The sequence below is a fragment of the Mchenga conophoros genome, linkage group LG20, assembly GCF_057382185.1.
Source record: "Mchenga conophoros isolate Kocher_MC1m ecotype Shallow Benthic linkage group LG20, M_conophoros_male_GT1.1, whole genome shotgun sequence".
In the NCBI taxonomy this organism is placed as follows: domain Eukaryota; kingdom Metazoa; phylum Chordata; class Actinopteri; order Cichliformes; family Cichlidae; genus Mchenga; species Mchenga conophoros.
In genome coordinates, this window is record NC_140545.1 from 31,012,309 (window position 1) to 31,027,770 (window position 15,462).

Below are 15,462 nucleotides of genomic sequence, written 5' to 3' on the forward strand. Positions count from 1 at the left end.
TTGCTTGTTTTAGCACATTCAAAATGCTGCTTATGCCAAGCAGATAAGCTCGAGCGGGCGCACAGCTTCTCAAAAAGAAAAGGCTCAGAACTTTCTAGATAAAGTAGATTACGAGAGAATTAAGTCCAGAGATTGTTGGGGTTGTGTGAGTTTACATTAGCTATTTTTTTGTCAGTATCTCAGGATATTTGGGTTTTGGGCTGAAGATCAAACAAAAGTTGTAATTGGCACTTTGGCATACTGAATAAATCTAATCAGATTATTATAATTAGCATAACAATAGATCTTGACTACAAGAACTATACAGCAGTTGGTAACAACTCTAAACATTACAGTCAAAGAAATTATATTTATCTTAGTAATTACACTGCCCATTAGTTCTTCAGTCAGACCAAATATAGATGAGTCACAATAATAAAACCAACTAACATAGGTCTTCTTGTTACAACGCCTGCAACACAATGTTTTTTCTGGATTACTTTGAATCCTGGCACACACAATGGTTTGATGACACTCCCCAACAAGCACAGCTACACACCCTGCCATACTGCAAAACCTGGTGCTGGTTTGGTTCCCAAACTCTACAGACCCCAGCCATAACCTGCTACTAATAGGACTCAAAGGATCCAATAGCACCATCCTGGTACCAGACAACACAGACATATTCTATGATCCTATGTTTTGGTGGCATAATGAGGATCTGGTGGCAAACATTAAGCCGCTCAACTCATTTCTGCCCAACTAATTATGTTTACAAGCTTTTCCCCGGGCCTACTGTGTAAACCTGACCTGAGCGGTCTCTGTTATAAAGCAACACAATTTGGGAACAGACTTGTTCAGCAGGTCTAGTTGGGGCCAGTCAGGTTAATGATATCAAGCACCGAGCTTGCCCACACAGCCTTATCTTATCACTGTAGTTTGTAGCATCAACCTTGGCCTGTAAAGAAGAACAATCATAAAATTGGAAGGGATTGTATTGAAGTAAGTGGTGACAAAGAGAAAAGTAGTGCCCCCCCCCCATTACTCACTGTGCCCCTTCAACTACCTTTATGCAACTGATAACAACTTCCCTTGATCAGGAAAGTTGATTAACGATGGGAAAAAGTGTGCACGCTGACCTTCCTCAAAGCTTGAATACACACCAGCTTAAGCAGTAAAACACACATAACGTGTGCTTAACCAGGAAATTAAAGCTGAGAGAAACTCCACGTTAGTCAACACACACGTGCCAAATATTTGCCATTTTTTAAAAAAGCAATCATTTGATTAAAAAAATGACTCGATTATTTGTTCACTGCAGCTAAAAAACAAAAACATAATTTTTTTAGACAAAGAAAAGCAGTAAAAATACTCATATCTTCCACTGCACTTTGACCAATCAACAGGCCTCTCACCTGACTCTCAGTTAATGTTGGTGTCGGTGGTTCAGGAATCTCCGTGTCCACATTCAGTAGGTCCCAGCTGCGCCAGGATGTAAGACGGACAAAGCGAACCATTTTCCACAGGAAAAAAAATTAAATTAAATAAATAAGACCCCCGATTTGGGGGAAAAAAGGGTCCAGAGTAATCAGAAAAGCAGAGGCACTTCCAGTAAATTTAGGAATTCATTTCCAGGAAAGCACAGTCCAGACAACAGTGCAAGCGGAGAGAAGCATCACACTTTCTTCTCTTGCATAAGTTTCACTCTGTCTGCCTAAGCCTTCAGGTACTGTGTACTGAAGACCAAAGGTCACACAATCACAATCATAAAGGTGTGTGTGTGTGTGTGTGTCTGCTCTGCAGAAATCTCCTCCTCCAGGCATTAGGGGAAGTCCTTTGTCTTTCCAGCACACGAACACGCCTCCTCACCCTTCTCAGGTTTTGGCACCTCCCACACTATATGGGGAATTCATAATGGACTCTTAACAGCTAACATAATTACTGTAGACATGAATCATCTAAAGTATTCACACAGAAAAATGAGCTAGTTTCAGCAGCTAATAGATCTAATAGGTCCAGATACACCATTACTGGGACTTTTTACAAATAATCTTAAGAAGCCACAAATGCTAACGATTAGTCTGAAACGTACTGATAGCTAAAATAGCCAATTTCCACTGGAGAATGACTAACGATTATTTTTTTTATCAGTGAATCTATCAATCGCTTCCTTGATTATTCACTTAACAAAATATCAGTGTCCTTATTGCGCACTAATAGGTCAAAAGGCAAAGCCATTGAAAAATCCTCAGATTAAAGGAACTTAAATTTTAATATATTTGGCTGATCTGCCAGGAAAAATAATTTTACTAGAATTAATCAAATAATTCATTATCCAGAGAGGAATTACAACTCAAATCTACAGTAAGATGTCTGTTTTTTAATAAGATATAAAGGATATATAGTGATTAGTGATCTATTAGCTAGAGCTGATGTCACGAATGAAATGGCACCGTGTGCACGCAAGAGATCAAAGTCTAACATTCATACTTATCAGGTCAATCAGAGGCACTTCTCACCCTATTTTTTCAAACAAAGCGCTCATGTTTCTGTTCAGTTCTTAAGATCAATCCAACAGTAATGACCCTGCGTGACCGCTGCTGACTGAAGCATTGTCATTCAGAATGATTTCTTTGTTAGTTTGCAAACTGGGCAGCTTTGATCTATCTTACAGGTCAGACAGTGAAAGACGAGTCCTTGATGTGATAGTCTGAAACACAAGAGCACCACATTAACATCCACAGCTGTGTAACACGGGGACTGAAACACACTGTATGACCTGATTTAAAAGGAAATAAAGACAATTGCTCCTGTCAGTTTCTCTTGCATTTCAAAACAAACGAAAGCACACTGAGGGCACTGTATGAGTCGATTCCTGCAACACGAATACAGTAACAAAAAACACTCTAAAGGTGACTAAAATGCATAAAAATAAAAGGAGACATAACATTACTCCCAACTCTGTGTCATCAGCTGACAATTAGTCTGTCTACATTATCAAGTTTCTCAAGTCCTGAAGGCTTTTTTTGGCCTTTTGTTAGCTACAGCAATTCCAGAGTATTTTCCCAGCAACCCGTCTGTTATGAAACAACATTATCAACTGTGGCGGCATGGCGAATACCAGACTGTTACTCTTACAATCCCCAAATTCCACCAGCACGTCAAGTGTGCCACTAGGGGTGACAAGATTCTGGACAAAGTTTATTCCAACATCAAAATGGGCTACAGGGCCAGACCTTTGCCACATCTGGGTCAGTCTGACCACTTGTCACTGTTTCTAATCCCTGCATATGCCCCCCTCAAGAAAACTGCTCTTACCATCACAAAGAATATTACCATATGGCCAGAGGGTGCCTCTCAGCAGCTGCAGGACTGTTTTGACAGGACTAACTGGGATATCTTTGAACATCAGGACTTGGAAATGTTCACAGACGGTGTCCTCTGCTATATAAAACACTGCATAGACACTGTTACAGCAGTCAAACGGATCCGGGCTTATCCCAACCAAAAGCCCTGGATGACCCGGGAGGTCAGGCAGCTGCTGAAGGAGAGGAACATTGCGTTCAGGTCTGGCAACAGGGATTACTACACCACAGCCCGATCCAACCTGAAGAGAGGCATCAGAGAGGCAAAGGGGGACTATAGGAGGAGGATCGAGGACCATTTGAAGAGTAATACCAGCCGGCAGGTGTGGCAAGGCATCCAGCACCTAACCAACTATAAGATCAATCTCGGAGCTGCGGACGGTGACCTGGAGCTGGCAGAGGAGCTGAATATCTTCTTTGCCCGCTTTGAGACCAGGGTACCGGAGGTATTGGAGCCACAGCAGCAACACGCCACCCATAGCAGCACCACCCTCACCCTGGAAGAGCACGAGGTGAGGCGCATGCTGCAGGCTGTTAACCCGAGAAAGGCGGCGGGTCCTGATGGTGTGCCAGGTCGAATATTGAGGGATTGTGCAGGACAGCTGGCTGGGATCTTCACCAGGATTTTCAACAAATCCCTCGCACAGGCGACTGTCCCACTCTGCCTGAAGTCCTCCACCATAGTCCCCTTGCCTAAGAAGCCCCACATCACCGGCCTGAATGACTACAGACCGGTGGCACTCACCCCAGTGGTAATGAAATGCTTTGAGAAGCTGGTCCGCAGACACATCACAGCAGCCCTGCCCCGCAGCCTGGATCCACACCAGTTTGCCTACAGAGTCTCCACACACTCAATATAAAACTGTCACAATATCTAAAGTCAGCAAACGCAACATGAGGCAGTGTAGTGGTTTACACATTCGCCTAACAAGCCCCTGGTTTGATCCCAGGAGGAGACGCAAATCCCTACAAACCAAGAATCTGACAAGTTAAACTACTCTTTTAAACTACTCTCTTATTCACAAGGGCGAGCCCTTGTGAATAAGAGAGCTGCTTTCTCGAAACTCAAAGCCTCTGATGATTAAAAACTGAGAACAGAAATGTAGTATGAGACAACGTGTGTCCAGCACATACAAGTATTAGTATTAATATTAATAAAATAAAGTATTTCATTGTGTTAATTACATTTTTTTTCTGCAAAACTATGGTAGAAATGCAATTTTTGTATGCCATAATGGATGCACAAAGGATATCTTTGAAATCCAAACTAGGATGCTGGTTTATATTTTGGATCGCTGCATCAATCATTTTCTTTTCTTAATAATTAGTCATCAGGCTGTGATGTGTTAAAGAATTATACAAAGAATTATAAAGCTCTAAAAACGTTGCTTTACACAGTTTTTTTCCAATAGTGTCAGCCTTGCAGACTATGATAATTGCAGCTGTGGCTGCAAGCACAGAAGCCCGACACATCAGCTGTTCAAATATTATGTTTATGGAGCTCAGCCACTCAGGAGAGAGTTAAAGGACGCATTGCCTTAAAGGGAGAGGAGATAAATCGACTTAAGACAGTGAATAAACTGAGCTGCACCAAAGCGCACTACACAATAAATCAGGATTATTTTGATCTGTGAATCGTGTAAAACTACTCTAATAGAAGCTGGTAACAAAAACACATAGCTGGTCATGAGCATAACAGGTTTCAAAACATCAAGTTTCACCAAAAATATTTACAAAGAGAAGCTAAACGTGTCAAATCTTAAATGAAAAGTGCTCGGATGTGGGACTGGTACATAAATTTCACCAGAAGCTCAGTGCCAGCTTTTTCTCCAGCTTTTTCTTCTGTGTCACAAAAGGATTACCAAATGTTTTTCCTAACGTGAGGGCAGAGTGCATTATGGGAGGCCAGAGCCCTAAAACACATATGGAGGATCCATTACCCAACACCAGCTCCCTTTGAAAGCTAACACAATCCAACTGCAAACTGTAAACCGAACCCCGACACTGGATTTGCGACCTCTTGATAAAAGAATAGTGTTTAAAGTTGAAAGATTTTTGAATTCTTTTATTCAGCCTGAATCACACCCAGTCAGAGGAGCAAGGCAAACTACCAGAGGTCAGCCGCTTCTGTGTTGTATTTACAGTTCTATGGCAACAAATGGACTTTATATTACAACGGTGAGAACACTAATCAGAGTTATCATCATCAATCATGTTTTTCTGACAGTGACAAGGTCCTGGAACATGGCTGCCTTATCTTTATGAGAGCTGTAAAAGTGAAAGATCTCAGGTTCTGTTGTAGGGAAAAGGGAAAACAAGCTTGTGACTCTGACTTTGCATCTCGAAGCTTCTGTTTAACAGTGAGAGAAACATTTAAACATCTTTTAAGTTTTCTTTTTGCTCAATTTTGATATCAATCTGGGCACTAACCCTTGGGATTAATAAGGTCACCTTACCAAATAAATGGGGAAGGGTCTCAGCTTCCAGAGATTTGAACTTAATAAAATTATGTAACTACAGTTGATCAACAAATAAACAAACAAACAACCCTTATAAACACAAATGAATTAGCTGGACCTCAGGTCTTCTGCAGGTCAGAAGGCACCCTTAATCAAAGGGGATGTGGTGCAAAAGGTACAAAGGGAGAAATAACTGGCAAATGGTGCAATTAAGTGCATCGCAGAGGTTGCATACAGGGCTATATGGAAACTATCAGCAGGGCTGGATTGCATCTTTCATAATCAGCATCATAAAACAATCATTCTCGATCACGAAAGCTATTTCTAGCCTATCATAAAAGTGCCAGGAACCATAATATAGGAACCATGTGATAATAAACATGAAACGCCTCATTTAGACAAAAGGGTTAATTCTGTCGAGAAGGGACAGGGTTTGGCCACAAGCTGATGTCGTTCCACACTCAGATATGCGTGCGTTGAACAGTTAGTGCCAAAACTGCTATCACAGAGACACAAAGACGCTCCTCAGTGCTCAAACAAAGTTCCAAGCTACAGCTGACATAAAATACGGGCCACTAACCAAAGTGAATCACAGGGTTTCTTCCCTTTCTTCTAAATCATTAAACTGGCTTCCCATTTCCAGAAAATAGAACCCGTGATGCCGTGTCAGAACTGTTAGGAAAGATGAGGAAATGCTGACCACTCTGTTGCATCATTGTGTTTTAGCATTTGGGAAATGAGGAAACCAGTTCATGCAAATCTGAAACTGATTTCTCAGCATTCCTGCTAAATATAAGATTTCAGTTTCTCAGCAGGCTGGCGTCAGCTTCGCCATATTGTTCCTTTGATAATGCATCGAATGGCATCATTGTGGTTTTGCCAGGTCTAAAAATGTCTGAACAACATTTTTCTCAGAACTGTATATATTACAATTTTCAGCATCAGTGTTACCGTTACACGTGTGCAGGTGATACAGTGATAAACCCCCATATCAACACAACTAGATGGCCATCCACCTTCACCACCTTTGCTCTTTAGCCCACAGGTCGTGGCGCCCGTGATTTCTAAAAACCTCGGTCTATTTTACACCAGCTTGGACCCAGATAAGATGATCTTGTTTATACACTTTTTTTCTCTGCATAGTGAAGTCTGAACTGTGAACTCTAGGTACACCAAGAATTTGTGTTCACTGACAATGCTTTTCAGATGTGCTTCTGACGCCATTCAGGGATTTCCATTACAGACTCAGGTCTGTTTTTAATTTGAAAGTTCTGCCCAAGGGGCTGAAGGTCAGAGTCATTCAGGGTCAGTTTTCATTTTTGTCCCTCATGTGAAAGGTTTTCCTTTTGGTACCTATTATAAAATATAAATAAAGAAATTCCCATATAGTCATGCCGATTAAAAAAAACAAACTTTTTCTAAAGTTTCTAAACACTTTTTCCACTACTCAAGAGGAGTGTCTTAACATTTTGAGATAAACTACTGTGTCTTCTGGTAGAGCTATGCACTTTACTGCCACCATGAGGACTGCACTGGGGTTGTCACTCTCATTACTCTTTCAAATTCAGCGTAAATAAGGCCGACGAGCATGAGCCAGCACTGTGGGTACTGAAGCTCAGTAGTAAGAGTCCTGTAAAGAACGCAAAATATTCCACTGTGCAACAGGTCAGACTGTATGACTAAAACTGGGTTCCTGAGCAACCTCCAGTGTTTATTTCACAGCTTGATGACTCGTCTTCATGACTTACCTTCACAGATTACCCATAAAACGCTTTAACCAAGCCTCTACCCGTTCTGCTGCCCAAGGCAACAATGACATCTGCTCACAGCGCGTATACGAACACACACAATCAAACTCGACGTGCCGACTTGCCTCTGGGATGATTAGCAACCAATGTTTGACGCAACTTAAATGACATCTGACAAAGCAAAACTGACTGAACTTGAGAAAACTACAAATGTAAACTACAGTACAAGTAGTATGTGACAAATCTTACTACACTGGTTCAGGATATGGGGTTACTCTCAACCAGTACACAAAGACATGCTACTAGACTGGAAAGTGATGACCACATTATGGGAAAACTTGAATATCTGCTTATAACAAACAAGCAAACACGACAATACAAGTCACCACTCATACTATGTTGTTCAGAACATCAGTCAAAGCAATGTTATGGAGAGACTGCTTATAATAAGTTTTTTTTTCTAAATAGCATCATCTAGAAAATCTTATTTAATTGCAACCAGATACTGCACCAGCTGATGCTGATTACAGTTTCAGTCATACAGACATATACAGAAATATCTGATCAGCCAATCACATGGCAGCAACTCAACGCACAAAAACAAGTGCAACTTTTCTGAAAATTCCTTGTTGATGCCAGAGGCCAGCAGGATGACCAAACTGAGCTGATCAAGTATTGAGAGTAAATCAAATAACCGCTCGTTACAAGAAAGGTAAGTAAGTAAGTAAAATTTATTTATATAGCGCTTTTCACAGATTTAAAAAAAAAAAAAAAAAAAAAAAAATCACAAAGTGCTTTAGAACACAGGAAATGGAAATATAAAACAATATAACAGTAAATAAAACAGCAAATAAAACAATATAAAACTATAAAAACAGCATAAGAGGAAATTAATCAAATGCTTTTCTAAATAAAAAGGTCTTCAGCTGTTTTTTAAAAGAATCAATGGAGTCCGTGCAGCGAAGAGACAGTGGAAGAGAATTCCACAACCGCGGTGCCACAGTCTGAAAGGCCCGATCACCACGAGTTTTAAAACGAGTGGGCGGTACCACCAGCAGTCTCTGATCTAATGACCTTAAAGCCCGAGAAGATGAATGTGGTTTCAGCAGGTCAGATAAATATTGAGGAGCTTGACCATGTAGGGCCCTAAAGGTTAGAACTAAAATTTAACAGTGAAGGGAGGCCAAAACTTGAGTGATATGAGATCTTCTCTTTGGTCGTAAGCACCGGGAATCTTCCCACATCCAAGAAGCTAATCTTCGGTACCTTCTCAGTCGCACCTGGACACCGGCCCTGGTTCCCCTACTTCTTCTTTTCTTCGTGTTAAATCCCACCGATATGTACGGTAACATGCACTCAGGTGAGGAACACACAAAGGGTGGAGGGAAAAATTTCCTGTAATTGTCCCAGCTGTCAAAGTAGCTCTCCATTGAATCTTTGATATACAACAGTGTGCCCCAATCATAAGTATTGGTGGCAGAGACAAAATCAAAACACAGGACGGTAAAAATAATATTGCAAGTGACAATAGCGGCCAGTATAAAACTATATCAGCGAGCTGTACTAACGGCACAAGCGGCAAAGCCAAACACAGGCGCCATCTTGCTTCAACCACTCCCCGAGGTGCGAGTGAAGCTGAATCAGCTTCAGTCCGCACCAGGTGCCACTCCCGTCAGCTAAGAACAGGATAGTGAGGCAAAAATTCACACAGGCTCACCAAAGTGGCACAGTTTGGTACCAATTGAAATACTACCTGATCATTGTTGCTGATCATGTCCATCCCTTTATGACCACAGTGCATCCATTCTGCTGATGGCTGCTTCCAACATTGTAACACAACATGTCGCAAAACTCAAATCATGTGAAACTACTACACTAGCAAAGTGTACCTAATAAAGTAGCCAGTGTGTATATCTTAATATACTTATAATTTTCAGACTATTGGCCAGACAAAATAGGCCACTGACCTCTCACCCAAACAACCTTTTTTCTTTTAAAAGTGTCATTCGTGACCGTCACATCCACTCAAGGCATTCCCACATTTTTAAGCAGCGTCTGCATGCAATCACAGTTTAACACAATTCAGCTCTTTATGGGATTTGGGGACCTTTACTCTTCTCTGCAGAAGCTCCAGACAGAACGTGTTGGTACTTGTCTTTTAAGAACAAGACCCTTAATTGATGATCAGTCAGCTCTAAATTCAGAACAAGACAAGCTTTCCAAACAGAGACATGGAGCTAAGCTAATTTGCAACAGACAGTTGTTTCACGTGGCAAAAATCTGTGGTTGCAATTAGAAATAATAGCCTGACTTTGCCTGAAATGAAAAGCCCATTGTTTCAAAAAATCCAAAAGGTTCAGGGAGAAAAATCTGCTACTGTTATTGTGAAGTATATCGAAAGTTTGGGACATGTCACAACATTGCACGGGTGGGTGTTTAGTGAGCAGCGTCGCTATCTGATTACATTATATTGCGTTCTGGGAAGCTGTTAGGAACATTTTTCATGATTTTTTACAGACTAAACAGTGTTTCAAGCAATAATCAAAAACATTTCACAGATTAAGGGAGGATTAGATACAGTGCCAGTGCTAAAGCCTGACTAATGTCTATTTGTGCTAAAAATCAAAGTTTGCATGCTGAAAACTGTTTCGAGAGCTACAGCGAGCACATTATTTGCCACAACTTGAACCCGATGACCGTCTGCACCATTTCCAAGCTGCGTGTTTGGCAGCCAAGTGGATCGGGATCCTGCAAGCCTCTATTGGCCTTTTAGCATCACTCATCAGTAACAAAACAGGCGCTTCCTGGTGCTGCAGGAAGAGCTGAAGTATAGCAGAGAGAGTTCCTGAGTGACTCATCATCATGTGAGATTCAAAGGTTCAGTCGGCAGTACGACGCGGCATGCACATGCATGCGTGTGTGCTCATAGATGCACGAAGAGCTGGCAGAAGATTTGAGTCTGGCAGAAGGCTCAAATAGATGCCCAAGATTCTGCAGTGCCGATAACGCTAATGGAAGACAATGAGGTCATAATGAGATCATGATGAGATACTAGGAGGAGGAGCCCATGGACAACAGAAACAGGTGATATGGAAAATGATAAAGCTTGTGGCGCAAAATCAAAACCAAAAAAAGGATGAAGGGCGTGTCTATGTGCAAAGTGTTGTTCACAGAGGTGGTGTTCGAATCTAATCGTTTTCAAAAATTTACCCGTTTGTCCCAAACGTAACTCACCAACAGATCTATGCTTTCGCGGCGTCCGAGAGATCCATGCTCCACCTTCTCACTGCCTGGCGCGAGGATGTAGGGGCTCTGGACTCCAGGCGGCTTCATGTTGGGCAGGCTGAGAGACCGCAAGTCCTTCACGCCCTGCTCCACCTTCAGCTCATCGCCTGGCCGAGCTACACACACACACACACACAAAAAAAAAAAATAAAATAATAAAAAGGTCAAGCTGTGTGGAAGAAATACTGGAAAAGTCTTAAGTCATTATTTATCTTTTATAGCAGAAAAAATGCCAAAGAGTTTTCTCTTCAAACTGACTTTTGTTCTGAGTTTGGACTTTTTTTGAACTCCGACCAGCACCCAACAGAATGGGGTGTGATGGTTTTTCTTACATTTTTGCAGCCTCTTAAAAACACAGTAGACGGGTTAATACAAATCGAATGTTGGGCTTAAATTAAACCTGCAGTGGTGTGTTTTTGGGTCACTTTGGGGCAGTGGAAACTTCTCACCTTTCAGGTAAATATCTTAGAAATCATGCAACAAAAACAAATATCCCTGGTGAAAGTGCTCACTTAAAGAGAAAACCTAAAACTAGTTCTAACTAAATTCATGTTAAAACTCAGGAGAGACCATGATTTAACTTCAAGTGTTTACAGGACCAGAACAGACTAGAGCAGAACAACATAGATTCTCAGACTTCATGCGACCGAACAGCTGTGAACTGTTTACCTTTGACCTCTGTATATTTTTGAGACTGTATGTAACTCCAGTCTGTGGTCAAGAGGTGAGAGAGTGGGAGGGGACAATTTCAAAGAAGAGCAATTACTCGTGGTACTGGATCTCATTATGAGCGGCTCTAATGGGCCTTTCATCTAAAAGCGAAACAGTGGAGAAGGAGCCATTTCACCCAGTTTCCACCCTGGAAAAAAATTAGGGAAAGTCTAAAGACTCATATCGCTGTTTAGTCAGTGAAATTAGTGAGAATTTTCATGAGACTTTTGGAACAAGATTGAACAGATCAGTGACACATTTTCCACGTGTAGTTTTAATCACTAGTATATTACAAAAGACGCAGTCCACTCCTTTTTCCTGCTTGTCAGAAACACGGGTGTGAGAGGAAACTGGCCAGCCTCATTCGTCTCGATTAACCATTGTTAAAGAGGCACAGAGGTAAGAACAGTGCAACGTCTAAAATGCTGCTGCCGAGGACGAGACTGCTCGGTTTCTAGGAAAAACAACAAAAGCTCCACTTTTCCTGTGGGTCATTTCATTGTGCTATTGAAATTGATTTAAAGAGGTTTCTTACAGTCTTTTTTTTGTCCAGCAACTGAATAACTGACCAAAAAAATATCCTAAACAAGCTGCGGACCTGCAGTTATGTCAGCTATTTTAAAGAAGAGAGGAAATAATTTGATTTGTTGATGAGATTTGCATGATCTTTATTTGTTTTACCGAATCTCATGCGATCAGCTCATGAATTTGAGACAAAATTCAATAGTCATTTACAGGTGAAGGGCTGCAAAATGCATCAAAAGAAGGCATTTTCTGCAATTAAAGGGGAGACATTTGGCAACATTTGACTTTGTTCTGCTTATTATTGGGTTATTACAAAAAATAAATCAACCTGGGACAAAATTTTTACTGATTAGGATTTTAAAAGTATTGTACATGATGTATTTTGGTTGCTTCAGTCATATCACAGTGAAATAAAGCTTCTGCGTCTTTATGGGAAACGTATACTCAGGATTCGTGTGAGGGGGTCACAGGAAATATGATGTGGAAAAATTACAGTATTGCTCTTTTGGCCTCTGTCGTGCTGATGATTAGTGGATTTTTGTAGAGGATCTTCAAAATGAATCTGATAATTGAATACCATATTCTTCACTGCTCTTCCTGAACCTTCATCTGCCCTTAAACTCGCTCTGTGTTCAGGCCAGTTTCTCTTTGTAATAAAACACAGCCATAAATTTTAGTCTTGCATATCTAAAAAGATTTCATTGCTGAGAAGTTGTTTCATCTTCTGCAACAGTCGACAGCGATAAATCAGCCACAAGCGCTATTTGTACGAATCGTGACTCATAATTTGACATCAACTTAAGTACTTGTTTGGTTTTACCTTTCACTTTGAGGTAGTGTCCTCCAAAACGGTAGGCCTCGAAGTTGAGGGACAGTGGCGTGTTAGACTGATCGAGGAACAAGTCCACCCGGGACAACTCAATGCCATTCCTTTCAAACACAGGACCTAGAACCTCTCTGGTAAGACGTGACGAAGAGAAATAAAATGTAACTATCATATAAACTGTTTTTAAAAACTTTTTAATTCAGTTTTTAACACAATGCTCACCGCAGTGTCTTCTTTTTCATAGCAGGTACAATTTCTGTTTTTATGTCCACATTGAGGTCAAACTTGAGGCTGAAGCACTCCTTACTGGGGTCCTGCAGGAAGAACAGAGGGACTGTGAGTTTACACAGGTGGGACGGGCTGTCCGGCTGTATGCAGGCTCTCAGCAGAGCCACAGGGGGGCTCCTTCATACTACACTGCCTGGCTCAGACAAAGAACAGCCTAGAAGGTGCTATCACGCCATATCTTGGTACAGAGAAAAATGGCAGCTGCTGTATTTAACAACTCTTTGTCTATATCATATAATCTTCCTGGATTCCTTCCAAGAACACAGCATGGGTTAAAGTGTTTGCATGACATCTTACATCAGTGTGTCGTCTCCGTGGTTTCTTTTTCACCAGTTTCATCCCCACTGTTTTACGCTCCCTGCAAAACAGTCAAACACATCATCACCCCTAACATGAAGCAGCACTTCAAAAAAGCCCAACATATGAGAAAGTGCCGTCTTCATCTGTCTGCATCACAAATTTTAATGAGATCTGACAGGCGACATGCTTTATGGCTCCAATTTATCCTATAGCATGCAGGGAATAAGAGAGGAAAAGAGGCAAGCAGGAGGAAAACTGGAACACTGGTATGACATAACAGAGGGTTACTGACCCACGGTCACTGCTCCCTTCATCCTCTTCCTCCAGGTCCGAGGGGGGGCTGGTCCGTGGGGGACAGGAGCGTGTGGATACGTTCCGAGCCAGGATGGAGGCTAAAGGTTAACAAATCACAGCAGTCATTCTCTGTGTTGTTTCACAACTGAGTTAACCTTTATTGTAACAAATTTTAATTTGCATTGTTAATAAACGGATAAGTGGTAGTTAATTCAACTTTTCTTAAAAGTTATTTACTGCAAAAGAATGAAAAGATCATTTTTCTGGTTTGTACAGGACTGTCTGGATGATTATTGTAAAATTCTGCTCTCAGTCTATGTAAATGGTAACAGTTTTTACTTCAGATATAGAACAAAAACATAGCATCCTTCGACAAACAAGGAAGTTCAGTGACAGTTACCTGCAGTTCCTGCATTTCCACTACATTGTGGTTTCTTTTTGCAAAGACATAAAACCAAACGAAACAAATCCCTACACTATAGATCACATAAATCACTGTTGTAACTTATTCATTCTTCCATTCACAGCATGTGTTAAAAACAATACAGATTCTCTTTTATATGGGCACGTTGCTCGGCCGTACATTTAAGGATGCATCCCTACAAATGTCCATTCAGTTCAATTTTATTTATATAGTGCCAAATCAGAACAACAGTTGCCTCAAGGTGCTTTGTACTGGGGTTGCACAGTTTCTACAAAATAACTGACTGGAACTTTGCTGGCACGATTGAAGCCAAAACTGTCTGCATAGAGTGGAAGACAAATTTTTACTTCAATAAAAGTAACAACGCTCACTCAAATTACAAAATGTGCAAATGTGGAATTTCGCGACAAACGCACGTTGAGCTGTGCAAGAGGAAAATGATTTACACGATCTGCCTTATTTAGACAATAACAACAACTCTGAGTCCTTGACATTTACGCAGCGATGGCCTGCAGCGTCATCCTGCAGCGTCATCCTGCTCAGGGAGGGATACCAAATAAAGAAATCATGCAAGTCTACCTTGAGGTTGCAAGTCAAATCGGGGGTGCCGGTCAAAGTGCATGTTGTCTGAATTCTCTGAATGGCAGCGTGAGTCACATGACTCACACAGGTGGAGGGGGCTTTTGCTATTCAGGTCTTGACAGTCTGGGTGGTGACAAACCTAAACACAGAAAGCAAAAGAGGGGGAAAAGAGAAAGTCAGAACAAAATAACTGCCAAGGACATAAAGTGTCTGCATTAAAATACAAAAACAATTTAAATGACTCAGTCAAAGTAAAAAGGGCAAAACAGTCACACACACTTGGAATAAACAGCTCCCTGCCTGACTATTGTTTCAGTTACAATTAAAATGACCACAGAAGCTGTTGTGGGCATTCCTGCGGTTTGGTGACTCCCACCTTCCCACCATCTGTCCCTCAGCGGCATGACAACTAATTGAGTTAAAGTCAGTTTTACAGCACGTGTGCTGACATAGGACCAGCTTGCCCTGACCTAATCCTTACTGGTATCCCCAGAGGTGAAGCAACAAAACTGACCGCAGGTCAGCAACCGCAACACTTCCAGGCCAGAGAGCTCAAGAAGCTCCATAGCTGATGCAACATGCAGCAGAAGGCTGCAGGATTAAAGGATCTCCTGGCCCAGACATATACACCCACCCCATGTCAACAATGGGCGGCGAAGCACTGGGGGAGCTCTCC

The 15,462-nt window shown here is 41.5% G+C and overlaps 1 protein-coding gene across 4 annotated transcripts in view; it reads right to left on the reverse strand.

Annotated features, from left to right (window-relative positions):
- The window catches only part of plekhg5b (pleckstrin homology domain containing, family G (with RhoGef domain) member 5b), a 79,624-nt gene that overhangs the window by 11,149 nt on the left and 53,013 nt on the right, over window positions 1-15,462 (reverse strand). For all 4 annotated transcript variants that reach the window (XM_085258689.1, XM_085258688.1, XM_085258690.1 and 1 more), the window contains 6 exons: window positions 14,784-14,925; window positions 13,779-13,878; window positions 13,484-13,544; window positions 13,121-13,212; window positions 12,893-13,029; window positions 10,786-10,952 (listed from right to left, as the gene is read on the reverse strand). In XM_085258689.1, the coding sequence (XP_085114815.1) occupies window positions 10,786-10,952; window positions 12,893-13,029; window positions 13,121-13,212; window positions 13,484-13,544; window positions 13,779-13,878; window positions 14,784-14,925 (699 nt within the window). The remainder of the gene's footprint in view (window positions 1-10,785; window positions 10,953-12,892; window positions 13,030-13,120; window positions 13,213-13,483; window positions 13,545-13,778; window positions 13,879-14,783; window positions 14,926-15,462) is intronic.